Source organism: Prionailurus viverrinus, chromosome A3, assembly GCF_022837055.1.
Source record: "Prionailurus viverrinus isolate Anna chromosome A3, UM_Priviv_1.0, whole genome shotgun sequence".
Classification (NCBI taxonomy): Eukaryota; Metazoa; Chordata; class Mammalia; order Carnivora; family Felidae; genus Prionailurus; species Prionailurus viverrinus.
In genome coordinates, this window is record NC_062563.1 from 28,434,772 (window position 1) to 28,448,951 (window position 14,180).

Sequence of the window (14,180 nt, forward strand, 5' to 3'; positions counted from 1 at the left end):
TTCCTCGCTCCTTAGCAACCTTTACCCAAGCTGGCCTGGGAGAGTGAGGCCTGTCCTCGGATCTGAGTCCTGCTGAGTCCTGCCTCTGCTGAAAAGTCCTCCTGAAGGCACAGCCTCTTCAGGGCATCCCCCCAAAAGCGACAAGGGAAGGGGGTGAGGCCGGGAGGGTGGCTGGGGCAGCCGGCTGCCTGGGACGAGAAGCCAGGGTCTGCCGGGCCCTGCAGCTCTGCGAGCTGGGGCCCACATGTGATAACGCGTCACCCCCCTGTCGGCCCCAAGCTGTGCCCAGGAGGCATGGAGCCCTTGGTAGCCTTCCTGACAAGTGTGGGGAGCACTGTCTTCGGTCCCGTGGCTCCTCCTTCAGGGGTTGGCCCTACATTGCCTGGAGGCCCTGCCTGATTGGGGCATGATGGGTGGGAGCTGGGGCGAGCAGCTCAGGTGACGGGCATGGTGTCGGCAGCTCCGGCACCCGACACCTCCGGGCAGACAATGCTGGCTGTGTCCAGGCCCTCCGGGGGGACAGGCCACGTTCTGTGTCACGGCCAGGAAACAGGCCACCTGAGCAGCGCCTTTGTCCTCTCAGGAGGCAGCCCCGCCACCGGGCAGGTTGACCAGGCTCCCGGGAGGACGTGGACGTGGGAGGCCCGTGTGACCAGGGGTGGGGCCAGCCAGGGAACTCTGGAGTCTGAGACCCAGGCCCTCGGGCGCCTGGTGTTGGCCTGGTTCCGATGTTGGCCCTGCCCACACTCTGGGGGCGTGACTGGGGCAAGTCCCTCCTCTGGGAGGCTCGGATTCCTCATCTGTGAGGGGACTAATCACAGCACTTCCTCATAGGGTTTTTGGGAGGAGTCAATGGCACACTGTACGTAACGTGCTTGGCACGGGGTCTGCGCGCAGCGGGGCTCGGTGGAAGCTGCTCTCCAGCATGGGGGAAGGTTGGGGCATGGTGTCCTTGGCCAGGTCTCCAGGAACCCAGGCTGCTGGCCTCAGTCCCTGCTCTGAGCACGGAAGAAGGAGGGAACTGGGGTCTCTGGAGCTGGCCTAGGACTAGCAGGTTGGCGCAAAGAGCCCAGGCCCGCCTGCCTCGGACTCCAGGGGTCTGGGGTGACGCCCAGTGCCGGAGGCCTTCCGACAACAGCCAACGCTCAGCCTGCCATGGGGCTTCTCCCCTCCTTAGACCCTTCTAGGGCTGCCCTTGGAGCCTAAGCCCCTACCCACTTGTCAAGAGTGCCAAGGAAGGGTCCCTACAGGCCTGGTCACTTCCTACTAGGTCCAGCCCGCCAAGCACCCCCCACCCCCGCCAGAGGAGGGCTTCTGTACCCATTCACCCCCCTTCCTCATCTGCTTTGAGCCTGTGCTCTGAGGTCCTGACGCATGCCCGAATCAGCATGCGTGACTGCATGAATGGGTGCAGGCCTGCCTGTGTGTAGCATGCGTGGGGGGGAGGGCGGGGGGGTGGCCTGGCTGCACGTGCTGCATTGTGGGCGGGCCCCGAGCATGTCCACTGAGATGTGTGTGGCCTGCCTTAGAATGGCAGGGACCTAGTACCTTCTCACATTCGTGTGTATCCGTATGTCTTTCTACACGTGTGCTGGTATGTTGGTCTGTCTTGTCTCCCCTATAGACAGGAAGCCCTGAGCCACACGCCAGCGGGCGCCCTGGGAAGGTGACGTCACGACTAGCCCAGCCTAATTTGGGGTTCCTGGTCCTGCTCCAGGAGTCCTCCAGCCTGCAGCCCCTGCCGAGGAGGGAGGACTGTCTACCGTGGGGTGGGGTCCGAGTCAGGGATCGGGGGTCCCGGCTTGTAGTGTAGAGAACTCAGTGCTGTGCTGAGTCAGGAGCCCTGCCCCGAAGCCCGTGTGACCTTGGGCCAGGCCTTCGAGCTCGCTGTCCACATTCGATCATCTGGAGAACACAGGGTCGGATCTCTGATTTCCGGCTGCCCCCGAGGCCCTGACGTTCGAGATTTTAAGTCAGGTGGCAGGAGTGTGCTAACTTCGTTGGTGGAGGGAGCTGTGGCCAGAGCCTGGCGGCCGGGCCCTCGCTCGGTCCTGGGGTGTCCTGCTGAAGGGCAAGAGGAGAGCCATGCCAGGCAGCGGCCCCAACGAGAGGATGACATGGCCTGGTCCGGCCCTCCCCGCGGCCCCCCCAACGCGCCCTCTCTCCTCAGCCCCGGGGACACCGCCCATCCCGCCCCTCACCCGGACCCGCAGCCTCATGGCCATGTCCCTGCCGGGCAGTAGACGGGCCTCTGCTGGATCCCGCAGGTGAGTCTCCCCCTTGGCCTCAGAGGGCGGGAGGAAGGAGGGTCTCCGTCCCCACTCTGCCACCAACATGCAGGGTGTCCGTGAGCAAGTCATTTCCCCAGTTTTCCCAGCTTTAAAACTGGGCTCGCCAACACTCACCTCCTCCTGGAACTATTTAAGGGCTCAAATGACGCAGTGGATATAAAAGTTCTCTGAAGAATCAAACCACTGGATTCCTACCATCACCAATGCTGTTGTTACGCTTCACAGTTACCGGAGGGGACTCACGCCGTCATCCACTCTGGCTCACTCGGGCCCCCCTGCCCCCTTGACTTTGACCTTTGTCCCTACCCCGGCCTGCCCTGCTCTGCCCCACCTGTCTCGGCCCACTCAGGGCCCTCCTCTGGGGTTGGGGGACCCTGAAAGTTGAGGACCCCTGGCGAGACAGATGGGACCCCCCCCCCCCCCCACCGCCCTTGGCCCTGCCCAGCCTCCATTCCTGTCCTGGGGAGCCAGGAGGACCGGCCTGCTCCTGGTTTTCCATCTTGATTTGCGCTGTCTGTTCTGTCACCCCTGTCTGTGCGTCCCCCTCTCCCCTCTGCTTCTCTCCCTGGTGCCGACCCCGCAGCGGGGGCCCTTTGGGCCGCAGCGGCCTGGCGGTGTTCGCCCAGTGTCCGCAGCTGCCCGCCAGCCAGAACGAGCACCTGCCTCTTCTCCCTGCCTCCAGGCGCACCTCTCCGCCAGTGAGCGTGCGGGACGCCTACGGCACCTCCTCTCTCAGCAGCAGCAGCAACTCGGGCTCCTGCAAGGGCAGCGACAGCAGCCCCACGCCCAGGTAAGGCCTCCCCTGTGCCTGGTCTCCTGCTGGCTGCACACTTGGGCGCCCTGGGCAGGCCGGGGCTGTAGGACTCCAGCGTCACTGGCTGTGAGGGTCACTGTCCCAGAGCCTCAGCTCCTCCTGTTTGAGGGAGGGATGTGACACCACCAGCCGCACATCACCCTGTGATGCTCTCAGAGCGAGGGCCCAGAAGTGTCCGGGACCCCGTCCCGTCTTCCTGCCCCGCCGTCCTTGGGATATGGTTTTGTCCTTGCCGTTCCAAGAGGCTCCTACCCCTCCAGGCATCAGGCCAGCATCGGGTCCAGAAGGAACAAGGACCCAGTGCGAGGGGCTCCTGCCTCCTGAGAAGGGGCACCTTCCCCGGGACCTCTGTCTCCGCCTTGCCAGCTGGCACTGGCCGTGGCTGCAGGGCAGGTGGTGCCGGGCAAGATAGGTAGAGACAAGCCACTCGCGGCATCTGCCATCCCGCTCTCCTGAGGGGCCCCTGTGAGAGAGACCGAGGTGGAGCTGGTCAGGAGAGCGGAGTGTGTCACAGCATGGCACCTGCCAGGCTGTGCCCTCAGGGAATGGCGGAATGTAACGGGAAAAGCAGGATCGGCCAGGGAGACAGGTGAAGGGAAGCTGTGCGTCCTTGAAAACCAGGGAGGGACAGCCGTAATGGCGGCCCATCCTCGTTCCCCAGTGGAGCCGGGGGAGCGCGGCCTTGGTGTTCATACTTCCCGTCTCTGAGTCTCCATTCCCTTATCTGTAAAGAGGGGCCAACATCCCACAGGTCTCTGTGGGTTGATGTCTGCAGGTGGCCCATACTGGCCGCTGCCCTCGTGAGGACTTTGGTCCTACCTGGGGGTCCTGGGCCACCAGGCTGGCGAAGGCTGGCCTTGGCCTTCCGGCAGAGACGGTGTCATTGGTGCGAAGTGATGCTCAGATCAGGCCGAGACGGCTGTTCTCAGAGTTTTCCGCCACGACACACGTGACGGGTGACACGCGTGTGCGGGACCCACGCCTCAGCCTCCTGGCTGCAACTCCAGCTCGGGGTGGCGCGCAGCAGGTGTGAGTGGCACTGACGGATGTGTTCACTTCAAAAAGTATATGACGGGCAACTTTAATACTTCTTCACAGCCGATTTTTGCAACACGTGTCATCATGGCAGTCCTCGGGGGCGGCCCCAGCCCCGAGGCTGAGAAATCCCGTCAGAGGGTCTCCTTGCCCATGTGGACAGTGTCAGCTGTGGGTGAGCAGCGGGGCCTTGGCTGTGGCCTCGGTGCAAACAGCCAGGTGTTCCGGGGCGTGAATAGTGGAGAGCCATGAATCACGGTGTATTCTTCTTCTCGGTTATATGTAAACATATTTTTTCCCCTTCAAGGATAGAGCTAGTGACTAAGAACGTATCAGTGTTAAGTGTTACATTAGAGCAAAAAAGCACATTAGAGAAAAACCCATGAAAGCACATAGGAAGCGTGAGAATGGCTACTTGTTCTGTAATTCTCAACTGCACTGGCTTAACTGATCCTGGAGCCCGGGGCCCCGTGAGAAGCCCCTTGTCACTCGGCACAGACCGGTGCCCCTCTAGTTGGAGTCCCTGCGTGGCAGCTGCCGGGATGTCTGCAGCGTGGGGCCCTGGCCCCCGCTGGCTGGCTTCTCTCTCGGAAGGAGATTCTTAGAGTCCGCAGAGGGGGAGTCCCCTGCTCGCGACCCACGCCACCCCTCTGCCCCTTGTCACGCGGAAAAACAGGCCAGCGTGTGATGTGACCTGAGTTAAACCTAGGGACCACGAGGCGAGGAAGTAGAGGAGAATCATTTCTCTTTCTCTCCGCCTCTGTCTACACATTCTCTTCGATGGCTGATGGTTTAGAAAGACTTCTTTCCTCCATAAACATTAACCGGCTCCCACAGAGCCGTTCACACTCCCTCTGAGGTGGCTGCTTCTTCGAACCAGGGTCAGACCTGGCGATGTCATTGCCCCTCCCTAGACGCGGGGGTGGCCGGCCCCTAAAGGAGCAGGAGTCGGACGGCCACAAGGCCTCTGCCAGGCTGTGTGAGAACGTGCCCAGGCTTTTAAGACAAGACCCAAGGAGGTTTCTTCGTGAACAGAACAACCCGCAGGCAGGAAGCTGTGAGTCGAGGCGGCTGGGCCGTGTGTGTTGGTGAAGTCGGGTGCTCTCCGCTGGGTGCAAGCCTTGGCCCTCCGTCCTCCACTGGGTGGAAATCCCTCCACCTTTGCTGAGCTGGGTCCAGGGCGTGCTCACCACACACACACACACACACACACACACAGACACACACACATACACACACATATCTGTGCCACCCGGGGCCAGGTTGCATGTGGCACCCGGCTTGCTGCCAGCTCAGGGTTCAGCCGTTAATGAGGAGAAGCCCCGAGCCGGTGAGCGATCACACGTGCGTTTGCGTGTGCCCTCAGAGCACGAGCGCGTATGCGGGTGGCAAGGGTCTGCGTGCATCTGTGTGAACCCGCGTGTGGGCTGGCGTCCTAGTACGCGTGAGTGGCCCCCGAGGGTGGCTGCAGGGTGGCAGGACGCATGGGCACGGGTGTGCGCACACACAGGTGGGCGCGCAGACACAGATGGACCGGGGTAATCGTACTCAGATGTGTACTCCAAGGAAATACGTGTGCATGGCCGTGCAAACTTGTGTGTCCGTGAGGATGGCAAGCAGGGCGTCAGAGTGTGTTTGGAGACCGCTGTGCATGCACACGTGTCTGCGCCTGCTGTTTCCCCCACGGTCCTGCAGGCCAGGCGGTGACGGCTCTCGGCTCTGGGGGGTGTTTGCTCCTACACTGGGGGGGGGGGGGGGGAGTCCTTGCCACCACGCAGGCCCTGGGGGAATGACACAGGGAGGGGGACCACGCCGGCCTCTGGCCCCCAAACGCATTCTCTGGGTTAGGAGCCTGGACACATGAGTTCTGGGATCGCCACTGGGACTGAGCTGACCGATAGCATCAGGAGGGCACAGAACACGGTGCCAGGCTGTGTGCGTGCTGTCGTGTGTCCCCACCCCAACTAGAGGACCCCCGAGCTCCCCACTGTGGTCTTCACGCAGAAGAGTTTTTATTTTTTTAACGTTTATTCATTTTTGAGAGACCGAGAAAGACAAAGCGTGGGCAGGGGAGGGGCAGAGAGAGAGAGAGGGAGACACAGAATCCGAAGCAGGCTCCAGGCTCCGAGCTGTCAGCCCAGAGCCCGACACGGGGCTCAGACTTGCCAGCCGCAAGATCACGACCTAAGCGGAAGTCAGATGCTTCACCGGCTGAGCCACCCAGGTGCCCCCAGAAGAGCTTTAACAGAACCTACCTTCCGGAAGGTCTGGGTATTCTCATGCCCACCCGGGCTCCTGGGGGAAAGCCTGGCCCAGAGCTGTCTGGTGATGGTTGGGGACCTCTTCCTCCCTCCGCGCTGACATGTGTCCCCACGCAGGCGCTCCATGAAGTACACGCTGTGCAGCGACAACCACGGCGTCAAGCCCCCCACCCCAGAGCAGTACCTGACCCCACTGCAGCAGAAGGAGGTGTGCATCCGGCACCTGAAGGCGCGACTGAAGGACACGCAGGACCGGCTCCAGGACCGGTGAGCCGCTGGCGGAGGGCTGGGGGTGGGTGGGCAGCCCTGGAGACCCGCTGGCCTGGAGACCCAGGGCCCTAGGGCACTTCCGGGAGGAAGGAGCCGCTGAGGGCTTCCCGGCACCCGGCCTGCCCTTTCCTTCTGGCAAATCCCTGGGGGAGCCCCTTTCCAGAGCCCTCAGCCGCCCCTATGCTCCCCTCAGCTGCTCTCCCTGACTGCAGGCAGCTTCCCCTGACAGCCGGCCAGTCCTCCCCACACCCCAAGGTGGTGCTCTCCCACTTTGGGCCTGGCAGCCCCATTTGGCCACTTCTTACCCCTGGCTCCTTTCCACCTGGGGAGCAGGGCCACAGGGCATCCTTCCTGGCTCACCTTCCCTGTTGGGGGAGGGGGGCACACCCCCTCAGCCCCTATTTGTTTCCACCCAAGAGGTCACCAGTGGGGGCGTGGGGGCTCTGGGCCCACCAGTTCAGGCCCCATAAGCCTTTCTGCTCATCTACTTACAGACGATGTGAGATCCTGAGAAACCTTTCCTGAGCTCCTACCCAGCCCAGGGGACCCCAGCCCCCCCGCCCCCCCGCCCCCCATGGTCCCATCTGAACTCATTCTCCAGACCTGAGGGCAGATCGTGACCCTCTCAGCTGCTACCTTTCTGGGCCAGCGGCTTCAATCTTTATGACTGAAGCTTCAGGACTGCCCTCTGATCTCTTCATCACCTTAATCATTTCCTCTGCGCTGTGTCAGTTCAAATCCGCAGCCGCTGGGAGCTGGATCCCACGCTGTGCCGGGCACTGAGGGCCGGGGCAGGCCACCGCGAGCATGGCTTCTTTCCTCTTTTTAAAAAACCCTACAGTTTCCCTATCCAAAGTGTACAATTCAGTGATGGTTATTACAGTCACAGAATCATGCCCCCATCACTGGTATCTAATTCCAGACTATTCCCATCACCCCAGAAACAAACGCCATTCACAACCGCAGCCACGGCCCAGGCTCCCGGTTACTGCTAATCTTTTCTGTCTTTCTGGATTTGTCTATCCTGGACACGGCATATAAAGAGAAGCATACGCCATGCGTGAGCACCCCTTCCATGACCAGTGCTCTGCCAAGTAGCCAATCCGGTTTGGGTTTGTTGTGGTTTTGAACCACAGGAAGTTACAGGTGGCATTCTGTGGGCCTCCTTGTCTGTAGAGTTGGGATTTCTATTTTTAGCTCCCATCATCTTCTCAGTGATGCCCTGGCTCTGCCTGGCCATTTGCACTAATGTCCTCAGGAAGCAGACAGCCCATCACGTCGCTTCCTTTCTGGGGCTGGTCCAGCGGCTGGAGCAGACGTCTGCCCTGTGTGGTTTGGGCACGACGCCCTGGCATGGACGTGCCGACACCTCAAATCCCTGGCCACGCTTGCGGGAACCTGCAGCGGCTCTTTGCTTGCCCCCCTGCCACACGGCCCGCTCTCCGTGTGTTCGCTTTGATACCTGCCTCCTGCAGTCACCTACCTTCTCCTTAAAGAAGCTTCTAGACTCTGTGCTTCCCACAGAGCCGTGACCCCACATCCCGAGATGGCCTTGCCCCCGTCCTGCTTCCTTGGCGAACTCCTCCTTCGAGGCTCGGTTCAAATGTAACGTCCTAGTCGGGGTGGGGAAGCCACAGCTCCCTGGCCTGGGGTCCTACCGGCTCCAAGGAGAGAGGGGAAGGGCCCGGCCACACTGAGCATGCCCAGTCCCTTCCTCCAAGCTCACTCTCCCTCCCAGGACACAGCGCCAGTGCAGAGGGTATCCGTAGAGTGAGTCCCAGTTAGGGTCCCCCGTGCCTGCTGGTACATCTAGTATTGCCACTCTGAGTAGCTCCATCACGGAGCTGTTTCCTTTTGGGTGGTCCAGTCCGCTGCTTTCCAGATAATGCCATTGCCGACCTTCACGGCCACCACAGCCCCTCATCCCAGTCCTGTGACCATGAGTCCTGGCCTCATTTCCTGAACTGCACATTCCATCTGACTCTGAAAAGCGCGTGGCGCTTGATCTGGAATGATGTCCCTGGTGGACTCCTCACCCTCAGAGTGATGGTCTAGCCATGCGTGGATTGCATTTCCGTGAATTCGGGGCACGTGGGCTGCATGGCTGGGAGGGATGCTGCGGTGGGCACCCCCCGACAGGACTTGCCTTCTCAGGAATGGCTTTCCTCCATCCTCACCGCTTTCACTGCGTCCTGTCCGATCTCGCGCTGCCTTTACCTCCAGGCTTGATAGGATGTTTGCCTGACTCGCCTCCGTCCCCCGCACCCCGGATTCATCTGTGACTCGGGGGTTTCAGACGCCTGTGTCTGGTGTGCCTGGCACGTGCCTCGCCTCTTGGGAGTGGCCCGTGCGTTTTTGTCCATCTTTTGGGCCCACCCTCTTCATAGTAGATACACAGCAGAGACATTGAATGTGACTAAAAGAGGGCCATCTGTTGTCATCACTTTCCTCTGTTCCACCCACCACTCTTCATCCCCCCACTTGAGGGAAGGTGTGAAATCGGCAGCCTCCCCCCACATGGCGACTGGAACATCCCTCAGCAAAGCAAAGCGGCCCACGGCCTGCCCCCGCGTCCCCAGCCGGGTGTCCCTCCGCGGACAGTTTTCAGCACCGGATTTCATAGGGGGCCGTGTTCCTTCCCCTAGAGCGGAGATTTTAGGTTTAGTTTTTATTGTCGCGCGTTAAGATTTTAAAGTGGATGTGTTTGGTTTTTATAGCAGCAGCATATATGTATACACTGAGTGTTTTTCTTGTCTAATCTCTTCTGTAGGTGATGGATTTAAATGGGGACAGTCGTCTGCATTACAGCCTCCAGGGCTGGGGATGCAGAGGGGCCCGAACGTGTCTTCTCCCCCCCAAGAGGAGGCCCCCTTGGCCGCCCCCTTCCCCCCCGTGGAGCAAGGAGGAGGCACTGAGTCAGGCCTTGTGTGTTCCGGCCCTCTGTCCATAGTGACAGCCCCTTCCTTGCTTGCCCTTGGTGGTGGTGACGGGCCAGGCAGTGAGCGTGTGTGTGTCATCTGCTCGCAGGGACACGGAGATTGATGACCTGAAGACACAGCTGTCGCGCATGCAGGAGGACTGGATCGAGGAGGAGTGCCACCGCGTGGAGGCCCAGCTGGCCTTGAAGGAGGCCCGCAAGGAGATCAAGCAGCTCAAGCAGGTCATTGACACGGTCAAAAACAACCTCATTGACAAGGACAAGGGGCTGCAGAAGTACTTCGTGGACATCAACATCCAGAACAAGAAGCTGGAGACGCTGCTGCACAGCATGGAGGTGGCCCAGGACGGCACGGCCAAGGAGGATGGCGCCGGGGAGTCGGCCGGCGGGTCCCCCGCCCGCTCCCTCACCCGCAGCTCCACCTACACCAAGCTGAGTGACCCGGCCGTGTGCGGGGACCGGCCCCCCGGCGAGCAGCCCGGGGCTTCGGGCGAGGACGGGGCTGACAGCGGCTTCGCGGTGACCGACGACACGCTGAGCCGGACGGACGCGCTGGAGGCCAGCAGCCTGCTGTCGTCGGGCGTGGACTGCGGCCCCGAGGAGGGCTCGCTGCACGGCGGCTTCAGCCTGGGCCCCCGCTTCCCTGCCAGCAACACCTACGAGAAGCTGCTGTGTGGCACGGAGGCCGGCGTGCAGGCCAGCTGCGTGCAGGAGCGTGCCATCCAGACAGACTTCGTGCAGTACCAGCCGGACCTGGACACCATCCTGGAGAAAGTGACCAGGGCCCAGGTCTGCGGGGCGGTCCCCGAATCGGGGCACGGGTGCCCGGAGCCGGAGCCCCGCCCCCCGGGGCCCAAAGACCCCGACTCGGCCGTGGTGGTGACGGTGGGTGACGAGCTCGAGGCCCCCGAGCCCGTCACCCGAGGGCCAAGCCCGCACCGGCCCGGTGCCGACCCCAGCCCGTCGGTGAGCGTGGCGTGCCCCGTGGAAGACGAGGAGGAGGTGGCCGCGGCCGAGAAGGAGCCCAAGAGCTACTGGAGCCGCCACTACATCGTGGATCTGCTGGCCGTGGTGGTGCCGGCCGTGCCCACGGTGGCCTGGCTGTGCCGCTCGCAGCGACGCCAGGGCCAGCCCATTTACAACATCAGCTCCCTGCTGCGGGGCTGCTGCACGGTGGCCTTGCACTCCATCCGCAGGATCAGCTGCCGCTCGCTGAGCCAGCAGGGCCCGGGTGGGCCGGGTGGCGGCTCCCAGCTGTGAGGGGTCCGCGTCCCCGCCAGCGGCTCCAGCGGCCCGACCACTGATTGTAGGGGTGCCGCTCTCCCTCTCGCTCGTTCCCGGAGGGCAGCATCTTACTTGTTTGGTCTCGGGTTTGGAAGTGGTTTTGTTTTTTTTTTTTTTTTTCAGGATGTGAACCGTGTCAGGGGGCTGAGAGTCGGGGTGGGGGGAAGGCGTCCCAAAACTTTGACGGGAGACAAGGGAAGAGAGACCGAAGGCAGGGAGGCACGCCGATTGTACGAACTGCAGACAGAGGAGGTAGCGAGGTCCCCCCGGCCCGGCCCTGTCCTCCTGGACCTTCCCGCGGGGCGGCCCCGGCCCACAGTGTCTCTGGTGTGTTGATCTGGGGAGGCTGGGCCTGAGATGCCCGGAGCCTCCCTGCCCCCCACCCCCACGTCCTGTCTGGTGGCCTCCCGCCCACGCCTTCTCTCTCAGGCCGCCCCTTGCCCTGGGTCCAGCCTCCTGGGCCAGCATCATCTCCTCACGCGGAGGCAGCCGCCTCCCAGAGTATAGGCAGCTGGCCCGGGACTCGGAGCCGTGTCTGCAGCCACCGGGTCTGGCATCTTCAGGCCGCTCCCGGCGCTGGGATTCAGAAGCGTCGTCCAGGCCGTGGGTACGGGCCGGAGGAAAGACCACGACGGGCAGGAGGTGGCAGAGTGCAGTGTGGGTTCTCTGTGTTTGTTCGTCCTAGACCTTCCCCGGGATCCGGTCCCCTCTCGGCGCAGATCATTCCTCCCACGACAGCCGAGCCAGACAGGCCAGCGCCGGGGCCCGGAGCGCGCACCTGAGCCCAGCTCCCATCCCGTCCCGAGCCTCTGCCAGCACGCGAGGAGGAGGCAGGGGCCGGCGGCTCCAGGGGGCTCCTCCAGCCTTCCTAGATGAGGCCCCGCCACCGTGGGGGCAGTCCTCAGCTGGTTTGAGAAGCCACAGGCCACGACCGCCCCTGGAGCTCACCCCGACTTGCTCTGGGGGCTTCAGGCCCAACTTCTGCTTTGCACTATGTTCACTTTGGGGCTCGGTTCTCATGCACCCCAGCGTCTCCACTGAGGGGCTGTTTGCCTTCGAGGGCAAGGGTTCCTAAAAGACCTATCTGCCTCTGGAAGGAATTCCAGTAGGATGGATGGCAAGATGGGATACTGAAGCCATGATGTTCGTCCAGGCCAAAGCAGGGTGCCCTGGGATGTCTCCCAGGCAGGGATGGGGCGGGGCAAGCGGGGGTGCCCTGAGCCTCCCCACTCACAGCCTGAGGCCAGTTGGCCTGGGAGCTTCCCTGGCCTGCCCCCCTCCTTCCCTGGGACATCTGGTCCCCCGGCAAAGCTGCTGACCTTTTACCACCACTGTTATTTTACAAAGTAAACCGCTCCTTCTCCCTGGTGGGGCTTACACCCATCTGGTCGCCCCTCCTTCAGAGGTTGGGCCCCGCATTTGGGAGGGGTTGGTGGGACCCTGTGTCTTACTCGTCCCTCCGGCCCAGGGGCCCCTCTGGTTCTCTGCCAAGGCTGCTTGCCCACCCCAGCCGCTCGACAGCCGTTGCCTGACTTATGGGCTCCGCCTTTCCTCTCTGCGCCCTCCACTCGGGGGCGGGGTGGGGGGGGGCACCTGCATGCACTGGACGTGGGCAGCCAGCCCAGCCATGGGGGCGACAGCCCCCTCTGCCACATGCTTTGTGCCTCCAAAGCTCCCCCCACCGGTTGGGGGCCTCAGACCAGCCATCCTTTGTGGAGCACCCTTACCCCAGCCAAGCCGCACCTGAACTCCTGGGGCCCGGCTGGGGCTGCCCCACAGACACTGGGGTCGTGACATGGAGGGGCAGTGGACAAACCCAATCCAAAGCCAAGCCGGGACTGGCCGTGGACCCAGCCTCCTGTGCCGTGTACTCACGAAGCTGCGTAGCGTCTCCTTAGAAACAAAGCTTTGCCGAGAAAATAAATGTATGACTATATTTGACAACATAAAATCTATATATTTTTCACCACTGGAATCTAGTCGAGCCGCGTAGCCCCTCTGCTCTCGTCTGTGTCTTGCTATCTGTGGCCTTCCTGTCGTGTCTTGTGTTTTGGTGGACGTGGTCCGGGCTGGGGCCGGAGCCCGCTCTGTGCTGCTGGAGAAGGCCCTCGCCAAGGGCGGCGCATGAGGTGAGTGGGGCCGCTGCCCCCATCTGTTGCTGCTCCGGGTTGCCAGGCCCCCGCCCACAGCGTTGAGGGTCTTCTCTTTTGGGGCCCCTGAGGGGCTTTACTTCTCCGTGTCAGCGGAGGCGGCGGCCCTGGGACGGACCCTGGGGGGACCCCTGGCTGGCGGCCCGGGCCCGGCCCTCCGTGTGTGCGTGTGTGTGCTCAGTGTCCGCATCTATGCAAGAGGGGCAGCGCTGCGTGTGCGGCTCCGGGCGCCGGAGGCACAGCGGCCTGCCGGCTCGGGCTCCCAGCCCTGGTGACGCAGGGCACAGAGCGTGGGGCCAGAGGGCAAGGCCAGGGGCCCGGGCCGCCCGCACAGTGCTCCTCCTCCAAAGCTCCCCTTTTCCTTCTTGCTTAATACCTCCTCCTGCTGGGCTGTGGCCTTCCCCTCCTGCCCTCGGCTTCTGGAGCAGAAATCATGGGGGCCTCCCCTCTCCCCAGCCTCCAGCTGGAGCCGATTGGATCCTAAGGGACTTTTTCCCAGGAACCACCTCCTGGAACTGCTGGTCCCTTAGAGCCCAGTAGCCGGAAGTGGCTTCAGCTTAGTTGGAGGGCCCGGGCCTGGGCCTCCCTGCTGCTCTTCTGGTCCAGGCTCAGGCAGGAATCAGAGCTGGGGCTGGGACTCTGCACAGAGAGCTGGCCTCCGGCGGAGTTTATTCCGAGCATCTCCCAAGGGGATAACTTAAGCTTTTCACTGAACACCCTTCCCAGTCGTCACTAGCACCGGGGAACTGACAGCGCCCTGGGGAGGGGCAGGCATTGACAAAGTTCTGGGACCAGGGCCCACTGAGGGCCTGAGCCCAGGGAACTCATGACCCCCACTCTGACCTAGGGGGACAGTGCAAACATGTCACGGCGTACTCTTCCATTCGGCCATCCCCTCGACAGAGAATTTAGGGGACACGGGAAGGGGGGAGGTGGGGAGGGTCTTCACTTTGTCTCCTTTGTCCTGTTCAGACAGAGTTGTACCTGCAGCAGACAGCTCTGAATTAAAGCATGAAAACGCAGCAAGACCCTCGGCCTGTTTTCTTTATGTCGTGTCTGTTTTCTGAGGAGGGGTGAAGGGGACTCAAACCGTCCCTGCCAACCTGGGAGTCCCAGGGTGCATGCTGGGAAAAGCTG

At 62.4% G+C, this 14,180-nt stretch overlaps 1 protein-coding gene across 3 annotated transcripts in view; it reads left to right on the forward strand.

Annotated features, from left to right (window-relative positions):
• Window positions 1-13,960, forward strand: part of SNPH (syntaphilin) — a 36,109-nt gene extending 22,149 nt beyond the window's left edge. The window contains exons 3-6 of one of the 3 annotated variants that reach the window (XM_047852303.1): window positions 2,171-2,267; window positions 2,875-3,081; window positions 6,519-6,668; window positions 9,699-13,960. In XM_047852303.1, the coding sequence (XP_047708259.1) occupies window positions 2,218-2,267; window positions 2,875-3,081; window positions 6,519-6,668; window positions 9,699-10,869 (1,578 nt within the window). In that variant the 5' untranslated portion in view covers window positions 2,171-2,217 and the 3' untranslated portion in view covers window positions 10,870-13,960. Of the gene's footprint in view, window positions 1-1,817; window positions 2,268-2,874; window positions 3,082-6,518; window positions 6,669-9,698 lie in introns of those variants that run through there. The other 2 variants (XM_047852301.1, XM_047852302.1) reach the window with 2 other exon arrangements.
• Window positions 13,961-14,180: the final 220 nt, after the last annotated feature.